Here is a 22,583-nt window from a genome sequence, read left to right on the forward strand (position 1 = left end):
ACTACAAACTGAGTGCGACATGCCCTTGTAAAAATAATGGAGAAGAAAGGGGGTTTGAGAGTAGTTACGACTGCCAAAAATCCCTTACGAAACCCATGATTTTTGGAGGACTTTTTTGCTGGGCAAAATCAATAGGCTTCTTCCCCTCCGGGACCACCATCAATTTGGTGACGATCCGATCAAAATTGCGACCTGTAGCGCGATTACAAGGTTTAGATGGACAGACGGACGGACACATTTCTAACATATGTCTCAAACATATTTTGCAGCAAAAATATATGTATGTATATGTATGTTTGCAAGAGTCCCTAATATAACATATGTTTCGATCCTGCAAACAAATATATTTTTGGGTGTAAACAAATATATGTTTGGGTCCAAACAAATATATGTTTAGCTGCAAACACACATATTTTTGGGTTCAACCTAATATATGTTTGGGTCAAAACATATATGGTAACATGGGGCGGCTTCGCCACTGGGGCACCTTCGCCAGCGCCGATTTTCTTGATAATTACAACTGCTACAGAAATGCCGTTAAAGGAAAAATTGTGAGTTTAACGAAGATCTTTCATCTCCCAAAAATTGGCATTTCTATCAAATATATGATTGCTGATGAACGCGGTTTCATGTTTTTGGGGTATTGCGAGGAGGCTTCGCCACTTTTTAGACATTTTGTAAATTCTCAAAAATAATATTTTTAAAACAAAAATATAATCATTTATATATCAAAACTTATAGTCAGGACATGCTAATATTCTTACCAAAAATAATATTTGGAAAAACTTTAATGATGTCGATATGAGAACATATTGAACAAAAACGTGGCGAAGGCGCCCCATGTTACCATATATGTTTGTGTCCAAACAAATTTATGTTTGGGTTCAAACAAATATATGTTTGGACGTAATATAAATACAAACACTACAGCCACAAAAAACACACTCATTTATAAATGGTGTTGGTTGTTTCTTTTATTGAAATGCATAGTAATATGTTTGGGTCCAAACAAATATGTGTTTGAGTGTAAACAAATATATGCATGGGTGCAAACTAATATATGTTTGGGTGCAAACAAATATATTTTTGTTTATGTTTACCTGTTAAGGCGATGATGATCACTGTTTTAATTTTGTTATTTTTCTCTTTCGAAACGAGATGTGTGGAAATATTTTTTTAAATTTAACTTACACCTTCCCCTATCAATAAAAAATAAACTTTTTAATTTTATTACGAATTCATTTAACAATTAAATAAATATGAATATTTACAATAACAACAAAAAGTAAAAGCAAAATGTTAGTCAGCAGAGTATCTGTAATTCTTTGATTTTTTACTTCCGCGCCGCTAGATCAATGGTTTCGACAAGTGTGCATCGGTGCAATTTATTTATTTGTATGTCAATTCATCCACCATAAGATGAAAACAAAAAGAAAGAGAAAAATTCGTTAAACTACTTCACTCTCGGAACTATTTGGAACGAAGGAAACAGAAAGAACCATGAAAGAGAAATATTCATTGAACTATATCGTTCTCGGAACTATTTGGAACTATGGAACTATATTAAGGAACTAGTTCCCTTTGGGAGAAGAAACTAGAAAGATAGATCCTCTCCAGGAACTAAATTTCCCAACTCTACCTGTAACGAATACTTTTCTGTAACGAAGTTATTTTTGGAATTTCTTACACAAAATAATATCTCTATAACGAATTTTTTCTATTACGTAGTAACTCATCGGCCCCAGGTACTAGTGTTCTGGAAAAGAACAATTATTTTCCTTATTATTACTACATGGCAATATTGCCTTATAGTATCACTCTTAATCTAACCGCCAATTCCAAAACATAACTTAGTCAGTCAGTCAATCAGCATGCAATACATACATTATTTAAGAGAGAGTCCTCTATTCTTGAAAGAGAACCGCAGAAAATAAAAAATTGCTTGCTGATAAGAACAACTATTGGTCGCAGCTAGTGAAATTTTGATAAGAAATTTTTTGCCAGTTTCCCGCTTATGTTTAGAAAAAGCAAAACTATGTTCGATAGTGTTGTTTTAAGCTTCTGAATGAATGGTAGTGGTGGTTCAGGGTAAAGGATGATTGTTAAAAGTGTAATTAGCCTGACGGTGCTACTACAACTACTGCTACTACTACCCTTGGCAAGGAGTGCTGCAAATGAAAATGAACTCTTCAATACCCCGGTGGGTAAGGAATTATTAAAACGCAGCAAGGCGGCCGATATAAAATCATGGATGGATACGACTCATAACCCTTGCGGTGATTTTTATAATTTCGCCTGTGCCAATTGGCAGCGTATAAATTCGGCACAACTATTTGGCGATCATACTACCAGTCAATTTCATGACATGTTCAAGTCATTGGAAAATAAAATGATGGCATTTTTAACCGATCCCCAGCGTGGAGATATTGTGGAAGATAAATTGAAAGATTTCTTCTTGTCGTGTTTGAGGACGCGGGAAAATGATGTGGAATATTTGGAAGCTTTACGATCAGTCTATAGAGAGTATGGGGAATTTTCATTTTTCAAACAACCCCAAATGATGGAGCAGGAGGAGGTGAAAGAAGAAACGAGTACCTTGAAGGAGGAGAAAGAAGAGGCAAGTACCTTGGAGGAGGATAAAGAAGAAACGACTACCTTGACGGAGGAAAAGAAAATAGAGGAGATAGAAGAAACAAGTACCCTGCCAGAGTCCGCAAGTTTAACACTGACTGAAAATAGTCCAGATTTCAATTGGTGGTCTACCCTGGCAAAGATAAGAAATACCTATGGTTTGGGTTTCATATTTTCCCTTGCCGTCTTGGATGACATTAACAACACAAATCGGACCATGGTTTATTGGGGACCACCCAATTTTGAAATGAGTCTATCTGCTACAAATCCCAAGGAGATTAACGTTTTTCTCCATCAATATTTGGGCATTGACCAGGAGAAGGCCAAGGAAATTGCAAAACACATTAAAGATTTCCACACCTCTTTAAGGCAATGTTACTCCAACGCACGAGAAGGTTATAGCATTAGTGAGCTGTCCATCTTATACAATGTCACCGATTTACATGAGGAATACAAGCAGCACATTGATGTGGTGAAATTTTTGCAACTGACTTTTGGTACCGACAATTTACCCCAACAAATCTATGTCTATGATAAGAAGTATTTCGAAAGTGTTCTTAACATGATCAATGCGAGCGATCCCAATGTTGTGGAGGATTATATTCTGTGGTCTCTCATAAGGACATTTTTGCTTGTTGGCAGCGGGGAGACGCATAAAAAGATGTGCGTCTCAAAGGTCCAAAAATATTTTTCTAAACCTATTGACCATGCCATCTATCAGCAATATCGTTCCGAGGAATATGAAAAGGAAGTCTATGAGTTGTGGAATGAAATCAAGGGTACCTTCCATGATAGCCTTAAGGGTGACAAATACTATTGGATGTCAAATAGCACCAGGCAACATGCCCTTAAGAAACTAGAAAAAATGCAGCTGTTCATTAATTCGCATGACAATGAAGATTTTCCAAAATTCTTTAAAGATCTGCAAGTCACTCCCACCAATTATGTGACCAATGTTCAGGCTCTTCTCAAACACATTGAAACCCTAAGGCCCAATAAATTTGAAAAGCCCACCCATGACCTAGAAAATGATGGGGATTTTTCATTTACACCTTTGTACAGAGGCTATACCAATGATATCGCCGTTCCCGTTTCACTACTGCAGCCGTATCGCCTATGGCATCCCATCTATCCCAAGGCCATAAAATATGGAACCTTGGGTTTTCTACTGGCCCATGAAATGGTTCATGGGTTTGATGATGATGGTCGTCATTACGATGCCAATGGTAATGCCATTAACTGGTGGGATGAAAAATCCGAATATGAATTCGAATCGAGACGCCGTTGTTTCCAGGCCCAATATCACAACTACACCTATGTGGGACGTCAATTGCCCAATAGTAAGAACCAAGTTGAAAATATTGCCGATAATGCCGGATTACGAATTGCCTATGCCGCCTATATCCGTTGGTTGGAACGTGAAAAGCAAACCAATTTGAACATCGAAGGTGAAGATGTCTTACCCAATTTGGAATACAACAATCGTGAATTGTTCTTTATCAGCTTTGCCCAGGTGTTGTGTGAAGATGTCCAAAGCTTGTTTAAACATTACTTGGCCCTTAGCGATTTGCATGCACCATCGATATATCGTGTAATAGGTCCTTTGTCAAATTGCCATGATTTCTCGTGGATCTTCCGCTGTGACATGAAACCGGACACTGCCATGAATCCTTCCATAAAATGTGAATTGTATTAAAAATAAAGCGGTGGTAATGAGAGTTTGTACATAAATTTTAAGAAAATAAAATATAATGGATATTGTAAATGTTTTTTTTTTATTTTTCAGTTTATCGAAGGGGAAGTAATAATAACGTGCTGAACGTCGTTAAATTCTCGGCATAAAAACAAGTTAGCAGAGGCTATGGTAACAATTTGCACAATATTTTTTACTTACATATATGGCTTCATATTCTTAAGAGAATGTTTGTTCCATAAGACTACTACGAATATATTTCCAAATCCTCAAATTGGTCGTATGTATACAAAGGGAACTAGATTTTTTGGAAAGTGTAACAGTTTTTAGCCTTGACGTACTCAGGACAGTTTGACACACGATCATCACGGTGCGCCTTAACTAATTTTAAATGGAAGGTGCTTACACCTGGGAAGTTTTTGCAGATTCTGAAACTACAATGCTGATAGATGAGAAATACCAAGAAACAAAAAAATCACCGCAGGGATTTTCTAATAAATCGCGATTTAAGTTCACATTTTTAGGGGTTCTTTAGGTTTTCACGATTATGCTTGAAAACCGCGAGTCCTATGTAAATGGGCCTAAAGAAAATATTGTAGCTGTGAAAATTCTCCACAAGAATGATCTTAATGATATTTTCGTAGGTTTTACCGTTTTTGAGATATAGAAGTTCAAATTGAGACAATGCACGGAATTATATCCTGTAGTGAGAATGAATGAGCTTTTGCCTACTAAATTCAAAATAGTCTGGCTTAATCCCATTGTTGTTGTTTTATTATTTTAAAACAACTAATTTATTAGTGGAAAAAGTTTGGCATTGTTCGCCAAGGGGTAAGGCCAAACTTTTTCCACTAATAAATTAGTTGTTTTAAAATAATAAAACAACAACAATGGGATAAAGCCAGACTATTCCAATAAAAAACGACGCCACCAATGTTCTGTTTGAGAAACACTGGCACGGTTTGTATCGTTGGATATGGCTGTTACAAGCTACCAACAACATTTTGTTATGTTGTCTTCGTTGAGATTCAACGACACATAACAGTGGAAACGGTTTGGTTTGTTTGGCAAACACTTTCGTCGGGGTAGTGTGAGGTTGCCAAACAAAAACTTCTCATTGAAGTTTTTCCTTTGTTCACCTTTATACTTCGAGCTGACGATTGATGTTTGGGTATAAAATGTTTTTTGTTCAAGAAGTTATTGAAAAATAACTTCGGTTGAGAATATCCATAAACAATAAACAAGGGAACTGATGAGATCCTGTGGCGTGGATCGAAACTAGTCTTCCCTGCCTTACCCCTTGGCGAACAATGACAAACGTTTTCCACTAATAAATTAGTTGTTTTAAAACAATAAAACAACAACAATGGGATTAAGCCAGACAATCTTGAAAAAACAAATTTTTATACCCTCAGCATTTATGCTAAGGAGGGTATAATACGGGCAAAATGTGCCTCACCGAAATAATGATTTTAGACCCCAAGTATGTTTGGACGAAATCCGTTTCAGACAATTTGGAGTCGATTTAGCAATGTCCGTCCGTCTGTCTGTCTGGCTGGCCCAAAATTTGGTCTTCGTAATATTTTGTCCAAATTTAGTTTAAGTTCGAAGATGGGCCATATTTCGTCCACTCCTTCAGGTACCTCCTCAACAAAAGTTCGAAAAAATTGTGCGAACGATAACTCTTGAAGGGAGTATCCGATTTGGCCCATACTTTGCACATCGTGAAATTTCTACCAGACTAATGAGGTCCCAATATGGACTCAATCGGTCTACTTCTTCGGGTACCTCCCAAAGTACAAAAGTTCGGAAAAGTTCAGTTTAGGACCTGCTCTTGTATCGCTTTGATTTTTGTTGTAACAACTGTATTCACCGCCCCCCATACGACGGTACAAGTTTCATCTGGGGCAAGTCCATACTTACTGAGCAAATAGCCTGGAAAGTGCAAAAAAAACCCCTATGGCCCCCTAGTGGTTGGAGCGCAAAATAACTCTTGAACAGATCTGCAGATTCGGTTCAAAATGTGGCCTTCGTAATATTTTGTCCAAACTTAGTATAAGCTCAAAGATAAGCCATATCGGTCCACACCTTCAGGTTCCTCCCCCACAAAAGTTCAAAAATATTCGGAAAAATTGTGCTCACGATAACTATTGAAGGGAGTGATCGATTTGGTCCATACCTTACACATACCTTACACATATGTATATCAGGTTTGAATATGGACTATATTTGTCCACTCATTCGTGTACGTCCCACACAAAATTTTGGATAAATTCACTTTAAGACCTGCTCTCAAATCACTTTGATTTCAGTTGAAGCAACTTGCATTCGCTGCCTCAATTACGATGGTAAATGCTTTTTCAGGGGCAAGTCCATACTTCTTGAGAAAGCAGCCCAAAAGGTGTCCAAACTTAGTTTCAGTTCGAAGATAGGCAACAACTTCCCGTACTTCCTTCCAATATTTAAAAAATGTCACTAAAATGGTATGCACGATATCCCTTGAACGGGGCAACCAAATTTATCCAAACGTTGGATCTCCTAATATTTTGTTCAAATTTAGTTTAACTTCCTAAATGGCCGATATCGTTCTTCTCTTTATGTTACCTCCCCCACAAAAGTTCAACAATTGTGTCGATCTGTCCGTAGATGAAAGTTTTAATTTACATAGGCTGAGGGTATATCTCTGTCGGCAAAGCCGATTGATATTTTTTACTTGTTTCTTCAAAAATTATCTCCTGTTGTACGAATGATTGACCGTTTGCCTATTAATGACTAAAATAACTTTTATTTCACATAAATATTGAAAAAGGTAACGCGCAAACCACTTTTAATTTTTATGATATATGTACATTAGGGCTATAACCAAAAAAATACCACCACATAGCCGTGTAGAACATGGAAAACTATTATGAAATACGGCGTCAATTTTTCTCTATCGCGAAAAAAGTTTCCGCACCAAATGCATTGAAGTTCAGTAATGCATTTTGTAATTTTAGCTGTTATGACAACATATTTGCTTTTAATTAAAATTTTTATTTTTTTGTAGACTAATTTAAAATCATTATCAAAGCGTTCTGGACCAATTTGTTCTCAAATCGCGCCATTTGGAGCATATTAGGAAATTTTGATACTATTGCAATTTTTGCTTTTTCTTTATAAACTCGTGAATTTTATATTTATATTTTTTGTACCTACCGGACAAAAGAATATGGGGTCATTTGCAACGAAGTCGCGAAAGTTACAGGCTGTTTTTGTTGACTTTGCCTGTGAGAATCGTATATGTTTTTTACAAAAATACAACACCAGTACCACGTGGGGAATTTTGTTCTAATAATGAAAACGCGTTTCTAAGATCGATTCGGTGAAAAAAGTTTCCGCGCCGACTGTAATTACTAAAACCCTTTTGATATTTTTTCTACTTATAATTTCAAATTTGCTTTGTTTGAATAAATATTCATAGAAAAAATAAATTTCTCACAGGCAAAATCATTAAAAACTGTCTGTAACGTTCGCGAATTTGTTGCAAATGACACCATATTCTCTTGTCCGATAGGTACAATAAATATAAACATAAAATTCACGAGTTTATAAAGAAAAAACAAAAGTTGCAATAGTGTCAAAAATTCCTAAAATGCTCCGAAATGGCGCGATTTGAGAACAAATTGGTCCAGAACGCTTTGGTAATGATTTTAAATTAGATTACAAAAAAATAAAAAATTTAGTTAAAAGCAAATATGTTGTCATAACAGCTAAAATTAAAAAATGCATTACTGAACTTCAATGCATTTGGTGCGGAAACTTTTTTCGCGATAGATAAAAAATTACACCTTATTTCATAATAGTTTTTCATGCTCTACACGGCTATGTGGTTACCTAATGTACATTAGGGATATAACTTTTTGCACTTTTTTGCAAATATCAAAAATACCACCACATAGCCGTGTAGAGCATGAAAAACTATTATGAAATACGGTGTCAATTTTTCTCTACCGCGAAAAAAGTTTCCGCACCAAATGCATTGAAGTTCTGTAATGCATTTTTTAATTTTATCTGTCATAACAACATATTTGCTTTTCATTAAATTTTTTATTTTTTTGTAATCTAATTTAAAATCATTATCAAAGCGTTCTGGACCAATTTGTTCCAAAATCGCGCCATTTCGGACCATATTAGGATTTTTTTGACACTATTGCAATTTTTGGTTTTTCTTTATAAATTCGTGAATTTTATGTTCATATTTTTTTAACCTATCGGATAAGAGAATATGGAGTCATTTGCAACTAATTCGCGAAAGTTACAGGCTGTTTTTGTTGACTTTGCCTGTGAGAATTGTATTTTTTTCTATAAATATTTATTCAAACAAAGCAAATTTAAAATTTTAAGTAGAAAAAATATCAAAAGGGTTTTAGTAATCACGGCCGGTGCGGGAGCTTTTTTCACAGAATCGGTCTTAGAAACGCGTTTTCATTATTAGGACAAAATTCCCCACATGGTAGTGGTGTTGTATTTTTGTAGAAAACAAATACGATTCTCACAAGCAAAGTCAACAAAAACAGCCTGTAACTTTCGCGAATTCGTTTCAAATGACCCCATATTCCATGGTCCGACAGGTTAAAAAAATATAAACATAAAATTCACGAGTTTATAAAGAAAAACCAAAAATTGCAATAGTGTCAAAAAATCCTAATGTGGTCCGAAATGGCGCGATTTGAGAAGAAATTGGTCCAGAACGCTTTGATAATGATTTTAAATTAGGTTACAAAAAAATAAAAATTTTAATGAAAAGCAAATATGTTGTCATGACAGATAAAATTAAAAAATGCATTGCAGAACTTCAATGCATTTGGTGCGGAAACTTTTTTCGCGATAGAGAAAAATTGACACCGTGTTTCATAATAGTTTTCCATGCACTACACGGCTATGTGGTGGTATTTTTTTGGTTATAGCCCTAATGTACATATATGTTATAATACTTACTTGCTTATTCCGAACCTTTTTTACCTTGAAGTGTAGAGGTTTTTGAAAAGACTTCTCCAGTTGTGGGCTCTATATTTCGTTCTGTAATATGTCGTTAACTGTATCCATCCATGTTTTCCTTCTTCCTCTGCTTCTTGTACCTGACGGTCCATACTTGTTTTGATAGTCGATTGTCTGGCATTCTGACAACATGCCCAAACCATCTTAAGTTATTTTGTCTAACTCTGTTCTTTAGTGGCTCAATTTCTAAAGTGGTTCTTATAGTGCAATTTCGCACTTCTAGTTTTTCCTGCAACTCGCCGCAGATATTTCATTTCTGTAGACTGAATTCCACTTTGGTTTTTTGTTGTGAGGGCCCACGATTCACTTCCGTACGTAAGCTTCGGCATGTACATATGTTGATTTGAATACTGCTAGTTTGGTGTTCTTGGTTACCTCTCTTTTCCTAATGAAATTTTTGTTTAGGCTGTAATATAGACTTGCAGTTGCGGATATTCTACGGTTAAGATCCTTGTCTGCTTTGCCATCGTCGTTCAGTACCGCACCAAGATAATAAAAATGTTGAACTTGGTTGAGTGGTTCTGTTCCAATAAATAGTTGATGTTGAATTTTATTTCGTCAGTGTAAATATTAATGTTTTGTTGCAGGTTTTCTTGGTTGGGAGCTATTAGGGTCACATCGTCGGCATATGCTAGCATTATTATTTTCCCTGGTTGTAGTTTCCAATTTCCAATATTCATCGTTTTAAATGACTCTTTGTATGTAATAATACGACGATAAAATAGTGAGAAACCAACGGTTATGTCACTTCAGTTATTTCGTGTGCCCCTATAACTTGTTTTCAGTTAAATATCTGGTTATAGTGACTTAAAAAAATAATCAAAATCTCTGAAGAATAAAAACTTTGAAATCTTTTGTGCGGAAGCTTTTTTTATCGAATCACTTTATAATTAATGTTTTATATAATCTTATGTAGAAATTCACCACGCTATGATAAAGGGATATGAGGTTGTAAAAATGTCACAACCCTATTGTTTAAATAACTGGCCGCAAAAATGGGCGTTCCTCGTTAGATCCAGCACAATTTGAAAATTGCTCAAAAAATGCTCTTATCGATCGATTAATGCAACGAAATTGTGAATAAATACGATCGTGGTGCTTCCAACAACATTTATAAGATCGTCACAGATGACGAATCTTGGATCTATGCGTATATGCCCGAAACAAAACAGCAATCGACCGTGTGGGTCTTCGAAGGCGAGCCAAATCCTACAAAAGTTGTTCATGGAAGAAGCACTTCGAAGAAAATGGTCGGCTGTTTCTTCGACAAAACTGACCATGTGCCGACTAAACGGTTTGAGCAACATAGAACGGTTAATTCTGAGTGGTACACTACAATTTGTTCGTCTGAAGTCTGCGGAGAAATTTGAAAAACGAACATGAGAAGACGAATTATTGTGCACCATGACAATGCGAACTCTCACATATCGTTTCAAAGCAGCGGATTTTTTGACCGGACAAAACGTGGAATTGATGGGTCATTCTCCGTACAACCCTGCCTTGGCAGCCAATGACTTCATTTGATTCCCGAAAATCAAGAAAAAAAGACGTGGTCAAAGATTTTCGTTGCCAGAAGATGCTGTTGAAACGTTCAAAAACCTTGTTTTGGAGGTATCTCAATCAAGTCACAGTAAACAACACCACAACACATGATCGTATGTCAAACTGTCCTGAGTACGTTTAGGCTTAAAACTGTCAAACTTTCCAAAAAAAAAAAAACAAGTAAGAAAGTATCAGTCAGATGTGCTGAAGGAGATGTACCCTCAGCCACTGACCAAAAAACAACAACAAAACCAAACCAAACACAATACATATGCCATATATAAAATATGTAGATTTTGTATCACGAGATTGCTTTAAAATCTGTCGGTACCGTAATGTGGGTACCAAAGTTCTTCATAAAGGACTTGAAATATTAAATTACGTTAAACTAAGTTTGGAAGAAATTTTTAAAAAAGTTTTAGAGTTATCTTGCACAATAGCCATTTTAGTATGTGCCAACAGGGTTTTGGAGCTTTTGGGCCATTATCTCAGGAAGTATTGACTTATTCCAGAAAAAAATACCGTTGTAAATGGGGCCGCTAGAACAACCTACTGAAAAAGAATCAAATCGATGTGGTTCACTTTTTCCGAATTTTGTGTGGGAGATACCCGAAGGAGTGGACGATATAGTCCATATTGCAACCTGATACATGACTGGATGAAATAATACGATGTGCAAGGTCTGCACCAATCAGAAACTCCCTGCTGGAATTATCTTGCTGATTTGCCATTTCGGTTGGTGCCGTCAAGGTATCTTCGAGATTTAAGGCCAATATCTCTGGAAGTATAGACTTGAGTAAAGGGAGCCGCAAGAACAACCTACTGAAAAAAATTTCAAAACGATCCGAGAGGTGCTCTTAAACTTCACTTTATACTAATTTTGTGTGGTAAGTACCCGAAGGAGTGGTCCGATATAGTCCATATTCGAACCCGATTTATATCTGGAAGAAATAATACGATGAACAAAGTTTGGACCAAATCGAGTGCTCCCTTCGAGAGTTATCGATCACACCATATTACAAAAAATGTTTGAACTTTTATGGAGGAGGTACCCGAAGGAGTGGACCCATATGGCCCATCTTCGGACTTAAACTAAGTTTGGACAAAATATTACGATACCCAAAATTTGGTTCGAATCGGTTGATTCGTTCGAGAGTTGCCGTGCAAAAAACGGTATTTCGATGAGGCACATTTTTGGTCGTATCAAAGTGTATATACCCTTTCCAGCCTGAACGCTGAGGGTATAATGAAATGACAATAAACGGTAAGTGTTTTATTTGAAAGATCCCATCATGAGGAAGAACATACGTATTGAAGTTAAAAGAAAAATTATATTGTTCGTTCACGGTGCTTTTGTAACAAATTTAAATGGAAGGTGCTTGCACCTATGAAGTTTTTGCAGATTCTGAAAGTACAATGTTCATAGATGAGAAAAATCAAAAAACAAAAAAAAAAACTGCCGGAGCGCTTTTTACTCAAATCGCGATTCAAGTTGACATTTTTGGGGTTGTTTAGGTTTTTGGGATTTTGCTTGAAAACCGCAAGTCCTATCAAAATGGAACTAAAGAAAATATTGTAGCTATCAAAATTCTACATAAGATTGGCCTTTATGATATTTTCGTAGGTTTTACAATTTTTGAGATATAGAAGTTCAAACTGGGACAATGCACTGGCTGTATAGCCCCCTTATACAACAATGTCATGAAGGATGCGCCTTAACTAACTTTTAATGAAAAATCCTTACACAGGGGACGTTTTTGTGAATTCTGAAACAGCAATGTTAATAGATGAGAAAAATGCAAAAACAAGAAAAAATAGTTGTAGGGATTTTTAAATAAATCGCGGTCGAAATTCACATTTTTATGCCCTCCACCATAGTATGGAGGGTATATTAAGTTTGTCATTCTGTTTGTAACACATCGAACTAATCATTTGCGACCCTATAAAGTATATATATTCTTGATCAGGATAAAATTGTAAGACGATCTAGCCATGTCCGTCTGTCCGTCTGTTGTAATCAATCTAGCGTCCGCAATAATTGAGATAGAGTGCTGAAATTTTGCACGCGAGGGTCTTTTTTCCATAGGCAGGTCAAGTTCGAAGATGGGCTATATCGGTCCACTCTTTGGTATAGCCCCCATATAACGGTACCTCCGGATTTGAGGTATTTTGACGTTCTTCGCCACATTTGCAGACCGAATTAGCTATAATTTGACACTTAGGGTTCCTAGTGATCAACAAACTTATATCCCAAAGGATATGGGCATAGGTCCATGTTTTGGTATAGTCCCCATATAACGGTACCTCCCGATTTTCGGTATTTTGAGAATTTTAGCCACAATTTGTAAACGAACTATCTGCAATTTGACATTTAAGGTTCTCAGTGGTCATGAAACATCCCCACCAAACATCGTCATCATAGGTCCATGTTTTGGTATAGAACCCATATAACGGTACCTCCCAATTTTCGGTATTTTGAGAATTTTAGCTACAGTTTTTAACCGAAATAGCTGTAATTTGGCATTTGAAGTTCTCAGTGGTCATAAAACATCTCCAACGAAACATCGTCAACATAGGTCCATGTTTTGGTATAGCGCCCATATAACGGTATCTCCCGATTTTCGGTATTTTGAGAATTTTAGCTGCAATTTTTAACCGAACTAGCTGTAATGATTGGTTTTTTGAGAATTTTAGCTACAATTTTGTCTATTCAAAAATAATCGTCAATATAGGTCCATGTTTTGGTATATCCCCCCATATAACTGTACCTCCCGATTTTCGGGAATTTTCAGTGGTCACGAAATTTCTTCACTAAAATTCGTCAACATGGGTCCATTTTTGAGGGTCTACATTGTTTTGATGAAACTACACTCAATTTGACTCTTGAATTTCCCTGCAGCTATAAAACTTTTCCGCCAAAAAATTTAAAGATAGGTTGACTCTTTGATATAGCCCCATAGGTGGTACCTTTCACCTAGCTGTACACATTTTTTATATTAGATAACACTGTGCAACAAAATGGTGGTGAAAGTCTGGGGCACAGAAAATTCCTCTTGGGGAAGAAAGGCCGTGGTGAGTATATTATGTACCCCGAAGGACAGATCCGCCGTGAGTCGAACTTCCGCGTTATGGCGTGATGAAATTTTTGTTAGAGACCCTGTGGGCCATCAGGAATTAGCTTTATATCTTTGTTCACTGTTGCTTAAGTGCTCTACAAAAACAACAAACAAACATATAATGCTAATTCATTTTGGCTTACAGGGTCTATTGCAAAAACTCCATCACGCCATAACCCGGAAGTTCGACTCACGGCGCATCTGTCCTTCGGGGTTTTTAATATACACACACCAAGGGCTTTCATCTCCAAAAGGAATTATCTCTTCCCCAACATTTGTGTCCACTGAGTAATTTAAGCAATAGTGGGAGACAGTAGGAGTATATCCATTGCCGAAAAGTTGTTCCACCTAAAATTGTAAAAGGACCCTAATTATTCCATTTAAATTAAGACTATTTTATGGTGGAGGGTAAAAAAAGTTCGGCCCGGCCGAACTTAACGACTTTTTACTTGTTAGGTTTATATTAGGTTTTCGCGATTTTGCTCGGAAACCGGAAGTCCTATCGAAATGGGGCTAACGAAAATGTTGTAGCTGTGAAAATTCTCTAGAGGATTGATGTACATGATTTGTTCCCAGGTTGTACCATTTTTGAGATAAAGATGACCTGGTTACATTTTTAGGTTTTTTTGTTAGGGTTTCGCGATTTTGCTTTAATGCGGCAAGTCTTATCGATATGGGACCTGAGGAAATCTAATATCTTTGCAAATTCTCTACAAGACTGTCTTATGTAATTATACCCTACATCACTATGTGGAAAGGGTATTATAAGTTTGTTTTGGTAAAAATTCATGTAACACCGCGAAATATTCGTCGGAGACCCCCAATGTGGTATACCAATCTTCATATCTCGGCGAAATAAAGCGATTTTGAGATGTGTGTCCGTCCGTCCGGGTGTCCGTCTGCCCATTATAAATTGTAATTAAACTCCAGGCCGGAATTATGGACCGATCGTCACAATCAGAATAGATCAATAGACCAAAAACATAATTTTTATCCGATTTTGTAGCTGCTCTGTAGGTTGCAATAATATTCCGATCGCCTCGAAATTTTAAATAAGGTAAGAGTATATGACAAAGAAGAAGCTTGCAATTTGAGATGGCGATCATATTATATTGAGAGGGTTGAATGGACCACAAGTTTTGTGTGAAAATTGTGAACATTTTTAATATATAGCTTTTTATATCTTTTTTCCTGGAAGATCTTGGAAGAGGAATGCTTGACCTTTTTATTGATTTCAATTGTGTTGGTGTACATGATAAGATAACAGAGTCACAGCTTAATATACCCAGTTATTTGTTTGTAGTGTAATCATAAACACGCTAGAGGTCGCAATTATAGCTCAATAATCACGAAGAAGATGCTTACAATTTTGGATGATGATCTGATATTATTTAGCAGGTGAAATGGACCATTACTTTTGTATGAAAAATACAAAAAAATATTTTTGGTCTATATTTTATTTTCCGGAGGGTATATGCCGGCAAAGTAGACGATATATTGAAATAGAACTACTGATCTTCCCCCTGATGCAAATTGCAATCACGTGTCCGCTAGATAACGGGCCTACTGCTTAATATATAATGTGTTTTGTGTAGAGAACCACATTTTCCTATTCCCAGAATTTGAATTATTGCAAATTACATGGTGCCCTAACGTTTTAATTGTCCAATTGGATTTTTATACATACATTGCAGGCAAAATCAAATTTTCAACGGTGGCAAAATATCCTTCAGTAAGGTTTGCGACATTTTCTGAGTATTTCAGCCATATAAAACTTCTCTACAAGTGGTGTCTTAGGGCACGCCGTTCGGACTCGGAGATAAGCTGTGGGTCCCATATCATTGAGCGAATATGAATCGGCGTACACTCACTCATTGATATGAGAGAAGTCTCCCTTGTCCCTTCTGAGATGTTTGTGAAACAATTATTATATTATTATTTAAGTTTGGTGTGATACGGTACCAGAATCCACAAAGTTATTTCTTACAATAAGTTTATTTGTTCCATAAAGAAATTTTGATTTGTGATGGTCGGCCCCGTCCGACTGTAGCTTCGGCTTACTTGTTTTTCCTAGGTTGTACCATTTTTTAGATATATAATTTTAAGTTGGGAAATTGCAGTCATGACATTGTTTTATAAGGAGACGATACAAAATTGAATTGAATTTGATTTGTCCCAATTTGAACTTCAATATCTCAAAAATGGTAAAACCTACGAAAACATCATAAAGGTTAATCTTGTAGAGAATGATAGCTACAACATTTCCTTTAGTTCCATTTGGATAGGATTTGCGGTTTCCAAGCAAAATCGCAAAAACTTAAACAACCCCTAAAAATGTCAACTTGAATCGCGATTTATTTAAAAAGCGCTCCGGCGATTTTTTTTAATTTTTCTCATCTATGAACATTGTAGTTTCAGAATCTGCAAAACTTCCCAGGTGCAAGCACCTTCCATTTAAATTTGCTTCAAGAGTACCGTGAGGTTTTAATGCATTTATAAATAAAATACTGTATCTTAATTTTTTTAATTATTTTTTCCCTTAAAATCCAAATTTTAATTTTGACAGTTGTCCACTAATTAAGGACAAGACTATTGGCTCCTTAATGATCCGACAAAATTGAATGGTGATAGGTTTATACGTTTTCGAGCAACAGCGGGTACCTCAAAGCGGTTCAGTAAACACAGTGTTTCGCAGGCGGGTGTTTGTCAGAAAACTAAGAAATATTTTGCGTGTGTGTATGACCTTTCAGATGAAAACCAAATCTTCTAAAAGTTTGGTAGATTTCTTGTAAAATTACATGGAAAATGGCTTTTTTTTGGAGCCAAAGTCTTAAAACCAACAGAAAAATCTGTGATTTCATTAACCCAAGGCAATATTTGGTTTAATTTCGGCCTATCTTTCTCCGATTTGTTTCTTCGTGTAAGTAATCCATTGAAATCGGAGAAAACAAATCAAACATAGAGGAAATGAAAATAGAGGACAAATAGAGTACGAATGCCTAAAATAGAGTACTGTACTCTATAATAGAGTACTGGTTGGTAACCGTATGTGTAGCCTAACATATAAATATATGTTATAACATAAAATATGTTTGGTTCCAAACATATGTTATGTTAGACACTGTTGCAAACGTATAATAGGTTTGGATCCAAACATTTTTATGTTTGCATCCAAACACATTAAGTTTCAATTTACAAAGCCGACTGATACTTTTTTACTTCTTATTAATTGATTTCCTTTCAACTTTCCTAGCTTTTTATTTTTAACAAATACCCCTCGAATCATTATTCGATTTTAAACATTGTTATTTATTTAATTTTTATTTTCAATTTTTTTCATAATTAATAAATTTCACATTTATCTCTAGGATTCATAACACTCCCCGGTTCACATTTATAAATCTCTGAAAATTTCTTAAAATTCGATAAAGGACCAATGACACGAAACTCTGAGGGAGAATGTGAACTTTCTTCAATTATTGAATTGAGATATTTCGTATGGACATCATCACACCACATCTGGGCATAGCTGATGAAAAACAATTCCCAATTTGTGACTTTAAATGTGGAGAAACTCTCCTTGATATTTAGTTCTGGTTGCACTTCTTGCATATCGTGCCACCACTGTGAATAAGCTGCAAATGCCAAACGTATGGCGGCATTATCGGCAATATTTTCTGCTTGATCCGATTGCAATGGCAGCCTGACACCGTTGTATACATATTTGTGATATTGTTGTTGAAAACAGTGACGTCTCTCTTCGAAGGCTGTTTCAGATTCCTTATCCCACCAGTCACGTAGTTGACCGTAACCATCAAACTGACGTCCCGTATCATCGAAACCATGAATCATTTCATGGGCCAAGAGATTGCCTAGTGTGGCAAATTTAAGTGTTTGCGGATAAATAGGGTGCCAAATAAAATACGGTTGCAATACTCCAACGGGTATTATAATTGTGTTTTGGCTGTTTTTATAGACCGGAGTGTACGAGAACAGTCCAGCAGTATCCAGTGATGTGATTGGTGGTTGTAGCTTATTTGGTCTCAACGCTTCCCGGTGACGTAAAATTGCTTGAATATTTGCCACGTAATTGTAGCGATCTATGCTTAGGCCATGGAAGAACTTTTGGAAATCGATGTGGTCATATGAGTTGATGGTGATATTCATAACATCTAACTTGTGGAGGGCCTCCTTTCTAACTGTGTCCGTCATCCACGGATAACTATTGCCATCCAAAGCTTTCCTAAAGCTAGCCTTGATTTCCTGCCATAACTTGAATAATTCTTCTTCATAGACTTGGGAACGATATTCCTCGTAAATGGTGTGGTCCATAAATTCACCAAAATACCTTTTGGCTTGTCTGGTACAGAAATCTTCTTTATCTGACGCTGCCATACTAGAGGTGTCCACCAAATACTCTTCCACCAACCGCCATAAGATGTAATCCTGTAAAATCACCGGATCGGAGGAATTGATCACTGCTATTAGATTTCGAAAATAGGCTTCATCAAAGATATAGATTTGTTCGGGTATGTTGGTGGTGTCAAGGGCTATTTCAAGGAATGATTTCACATCAAATGAGGGATACTTTTCATATAAATGATCTAGGGAGTATGGCTCTAGCATATCATTAATATCATCAGTATCCCCTTCCTCAATTTGACTTATGTCCATCTCCAATTGCACAAAGGTGGAGGTTACATCAGAGACTTTGTCTTCTCTCAGTTGAAAAACACTGCTTAAATACAAAGAGATATCTTCTTCCCTTTCATTGAAATCCGTCGGCAGATCTGGTGGACCCAAATAAACCCTTGTAATGCTGCTGTTTTTAAAGTCAGCTTGGACATCGACTGAAAGAAGAATTGTTGTGCCATAAACCTTCTTAATTTCAGCTACGGTAGACCACACATTAAATGTTGACTCGGTTTCATGGTCATGGGCATTGGCTAACGATTCGCCTAGAAACGACAACTTTCCATACTCTTCAAAGATTCGACGCAGTGTTACTTGATAGTTTGCTGATTTTGAATTCATGTCGATACAGGATTTGTAGAAATCTTGCAGTTTGCTATTGATGGAATCGGCAGGGGTGAAATTATTTAATAATGTATTCACCTTTCTATTGAGACCATCTGTTAGTAAGTCTTTAAATTTATTTGTCATGTATTCGCCCCGATTATCTGCTTTATTTATCCGCTGCCAATTGCCACAGGCGTATTCGTAAAAATTGTCACAAGGCCTGACTTTAGGATTCATCCAACTTTTAATGTCCCCCGATTTACTGCGTCGAAGAATTTCTTTGACATATGGTTTAGTCAAATCAAATTCAGTACTGGATATCTCCGCCAGCATTAAAATCACCAATGAAATTATTAGAACGAAATTCATTTTATGTTTTTCGAACCTCATGGTTACGCCTTATTTCGTCGCTTTTCACGTTAATTTATTTATTTTTTTATTAAATTATTTATTATTTTCAACAGCTCATTGAATGTTATTTTTGGTAAGTTGGTTTTAATACTGAACGATTCAATTCTCTTATGGTGAGAGCTTTTTGCAAACTCGCTGATATTGAAGACATTCGTCATGCCGGTTTGTAGTCAACAATCTTAGCTGTGGTTATCAGCAAGTCAAGCAACATATTTACGGAATGTTGATATTGTTGTAATTATTATTGTGCATATTTATTGCGTATACATATGACAGGAAATTACCCAGCTAACAATTTTTTTCTGAGGGCACTGATTTCCGAGATTTTCTGAATATTTTTTTAAAATCTCTGCACATTTTCTGAAGACTCTTAAGAATCTTCGCTCCGACTTCTAATCGATTTTCTAACGATTTTTTTGTTCGGTTATTTTTTTCGAGGGCACTGATTTCCGATTTTTTTCGAGATTTTCTGAATATTTTTTAGAAATTTGGACCGATTTTCTCGAAGTTTTTTTTTTAAATCTCTGCATATTTTCTGAAGAATCTTAAGAATCTTCGTTCCGATTTCTAATCGAACAAGTACGTATCAGTCAGCTGTGCTGACGGAGAAATACCCTCAGCCACTGACCAAGAAAAAAACAACAAAACCAAACCAAACACAATAATTATGCCGTCTATAAAATATATTGATTTTATATCACGAGTTTGCTTTAAAATCTGTAGGTACCGTAACGTGGGCTTATACCAAATCATTGACATATACCAAACATTTTTAGCAACCAAACTTCCTTATAAAGGACTCAAAATATTAAATAATGTTAAAATAACTTTGAAAGAAATGTTTGAAAAAGTTTTAGAGTTATCTTGCACAATATCCGACAGGGTTTTGAAGCTTTTGGGCCATTATCTTAGGAAGTATTGACTTACTCCGGAACAAAATGTACCATTGTAAATGAGGCCGCTCCAACAATCTACTGAAAAAGAGTCAAAAAGATGCGAGAGGAGCTCCTAAACTTCACTTTATCCGAATTTTGTGTGGGAGGTACCCGAAGGAGTGGACCGATATAGTCTATATTGCAATCCCATACTGGACTGGATGAAATAATACGATGCGCAAAGCCTGTATCAATCAAAAACTCCCTGCGAGGATTATCTTGCGGATTTGCCATTTTGGTTGGTGCCGTCAGGGTTTCTTGGAGCTTTTAGGCCAATATCTCAGGAAGTATGGACTTCCGCAAGAAAAAAATTGTACCGTCAGAAAGGGAGCCGCAAGGAAAACTTACTGAAAAAAAATTTCAAAACCATCCGAGAGGAGTCCTTAAACTTCACTTTATCCAAATTTTGTGTGGGAGATACTCAAAGAAGTGGATCGATACAATCCATATTCCAACCTGATACATGACAGGATGAAATAATACGATGTGCAAAGCCTGCACCAATCAGAAATTCCCTGCGAAGATTATCTTGCGGATTTGCCATTTTGGTTGGTGCCGTCAGGGTTTCTTGGAGTTTTTAGAAAAAAATTGTACCGTCAGAAAGGGAGCCGCAAGGAAAACTTACTGAAAAAAAATTCAAAACCATCCGAGAGGAGCCCTTAAACTTCACTTTAACCGAATTTTGTGTGGGAGGTACCCGAAGGAGTGGACAGATATAGTTCATATTCCAACAAGATCTATATCTGGAAGGAATAATACGATGTGCAAAGTTTTGACCAAATCGATTGCTCCCTTCGAGAGTTATCGTTCAGACCATTTTACAGACAAATTTTGAACTTTTGTGGGGGAGGTACCAGAAGGAGTGGACCGATATGGCTCATATTCGAACTTAAACTAAGTTTGGACAAAAAAACAAAGGAAAACTTATTGAAAAAAATTTCAAAACCATCCGAGAGGAGCCCTTAAACTTCACTTTATCCGAATTTTGTGTAGGAGGTACCCGAAGGAGTGGACAGATATAGTTCATATTCGAACAAGATCTATATCTGGAAGGAATAATACGATGTGCAAAGTTTTGACCAAATCGATTGCTCCCTTCGAGAGTTATCGTTTAGACCATTTTACAGAAAAATTTTGAACTTTTGTGGGGGAGGTACCAGAAGGAGTGGACCGATATGGCTCATATTCGAACTTAAACTAAGTTTGGACAAAGGAAAACTTACTGAAAAAAATTTCAAAACCATCCGAGAGGAGCCCTTAAACTTCACTTTATCCGAATTTTGTGTGGGAGGTACCCGAAGGAATGGACAGATATAGTTCATATTCCAACAAGATCTATATCTGGAAGGAATAATACGATGTGTAAAGTTTCGACCAAATCGATTGCTCCCTTCGAGAGTTATCGTTCAGACCATTTTACAGAAAAATTTTGAACTTTTGTGGGGGAGGTTCCAGAAGGAGTGGACAGATATGGCCCATCTTCGAACTTAAACTAACTTTGGACCAAATATTACGATACCCAAAATTTGGTTCGAATCGGTTGAACTGTTCGAGAGTTATCGTGCTCACAGGCCAGACATACATTTTCACGGTGCGCCTTAACTAATTTTAAATGGATGGTGCTTACACCTGGGAAGTTTTTGCAGATTCTGAAACTACAATGCTCATAGATGAGAAATATCAAGAAACAAAAAAAATCGCCGGAGGGATGTTCAAATAAATCGCGATTTAGGTTCACATTTTTAGGGGTTTTTTAGGTTTTCACGATTTTGCTTGGAAACCGCACAAGTATTTTCGTAGGTTTTACCGTTTTTGTGATATAGAAGCTTAAATTGAGACAATGCACTGACTGTATCGCCTCCTTATAAAACAATGTCATTACTGCAATATCCCAAGTTAAACTTAAATATCTTGAAAATAGTACAACCTAGGAAAAAAAAATCATCCAATCTTGTAGAGAATTTTCACAGCTTCAACATTTTCTTTAGTCCCATTTTGATATGACTTGCGGTTTCCAAGCAAAATCTTGAAGATTTAAGATAAAAACCTAAAAATTTGAACTGAACCTCTATATCTCAAAAATGGTAAAACCTACAAAAAAAAAACTTAAAGGTCAGTCTTGTAGAGAATTTTCACAGCTACAACATTTTCTTTAGACTCATTTCTGTACGACTTGCGGTTTCCAAGCAAAATCGTGAA

The 22,583-nt window shown here is 36.3% G+C and overlaps 3 protein-coding genes across 7 annotated transcripts in view; 2 read left to right on the forward strand and 1 right to left on the reverse strand.

Moving 5' to 3' along the window:
- Positions 1-22,583, forward strand: part of LOC141389381 (uncharacterized) — a 540,923-nt gene that overhangs the window by 386,661 nt on the left and 131,679 nt on the right. The gene's annotated exons all lie outside the window — the stretch shown is intronic.
- Positions 2,041-4,622, forward strand: LOC141389374 (endothelin-converting enzyme homolog). Its single transcript, XM_073960805.1, has 2 exons — positions 2,041-4,340; positions 4,418-4,622. Exon 1 carries the CDS (start codon positions 2,096-2,098, stop codon positions 4,325-4,327), a length of 2,232 nt encoding a protein of 743 aa, XP_073816906.1. The 5' UTR covers positions 2,041-2,095; the 3' UTR covers positions 4,328-4,340; positions 4,418-4,622.
- On the reverse strand, positions 17,311-19,644 carry LOC141389380 (endothelin-converting enzyme 2-like). Its single transcript, XM_073960810.1, has one exon. It carries the CDS (start codon positions 19,426-19,428, stop codon positions 17,362-17,364), a length of 2,067 nt encoding a protein of 688 aa, XP_073816911.1. The 5' UTR covers positions 19,429-19,644; the 3' UTR covers positions 17,311-17,361.

Source organism: Musca autumnalis, unplaced genomic scaffold (genome assembly GCF_047663935.1).
Source record: "Musca autumnalis isolate F117 unplaced genomic scaffold, ASM4766393v1 scaffold_1, whole genome shotgun sequence".
NCBI lineage: Eukaryota > Metazoa > Arthropoda > Insecta > Diptera > Muscidae > Musca > Musca autumnalis.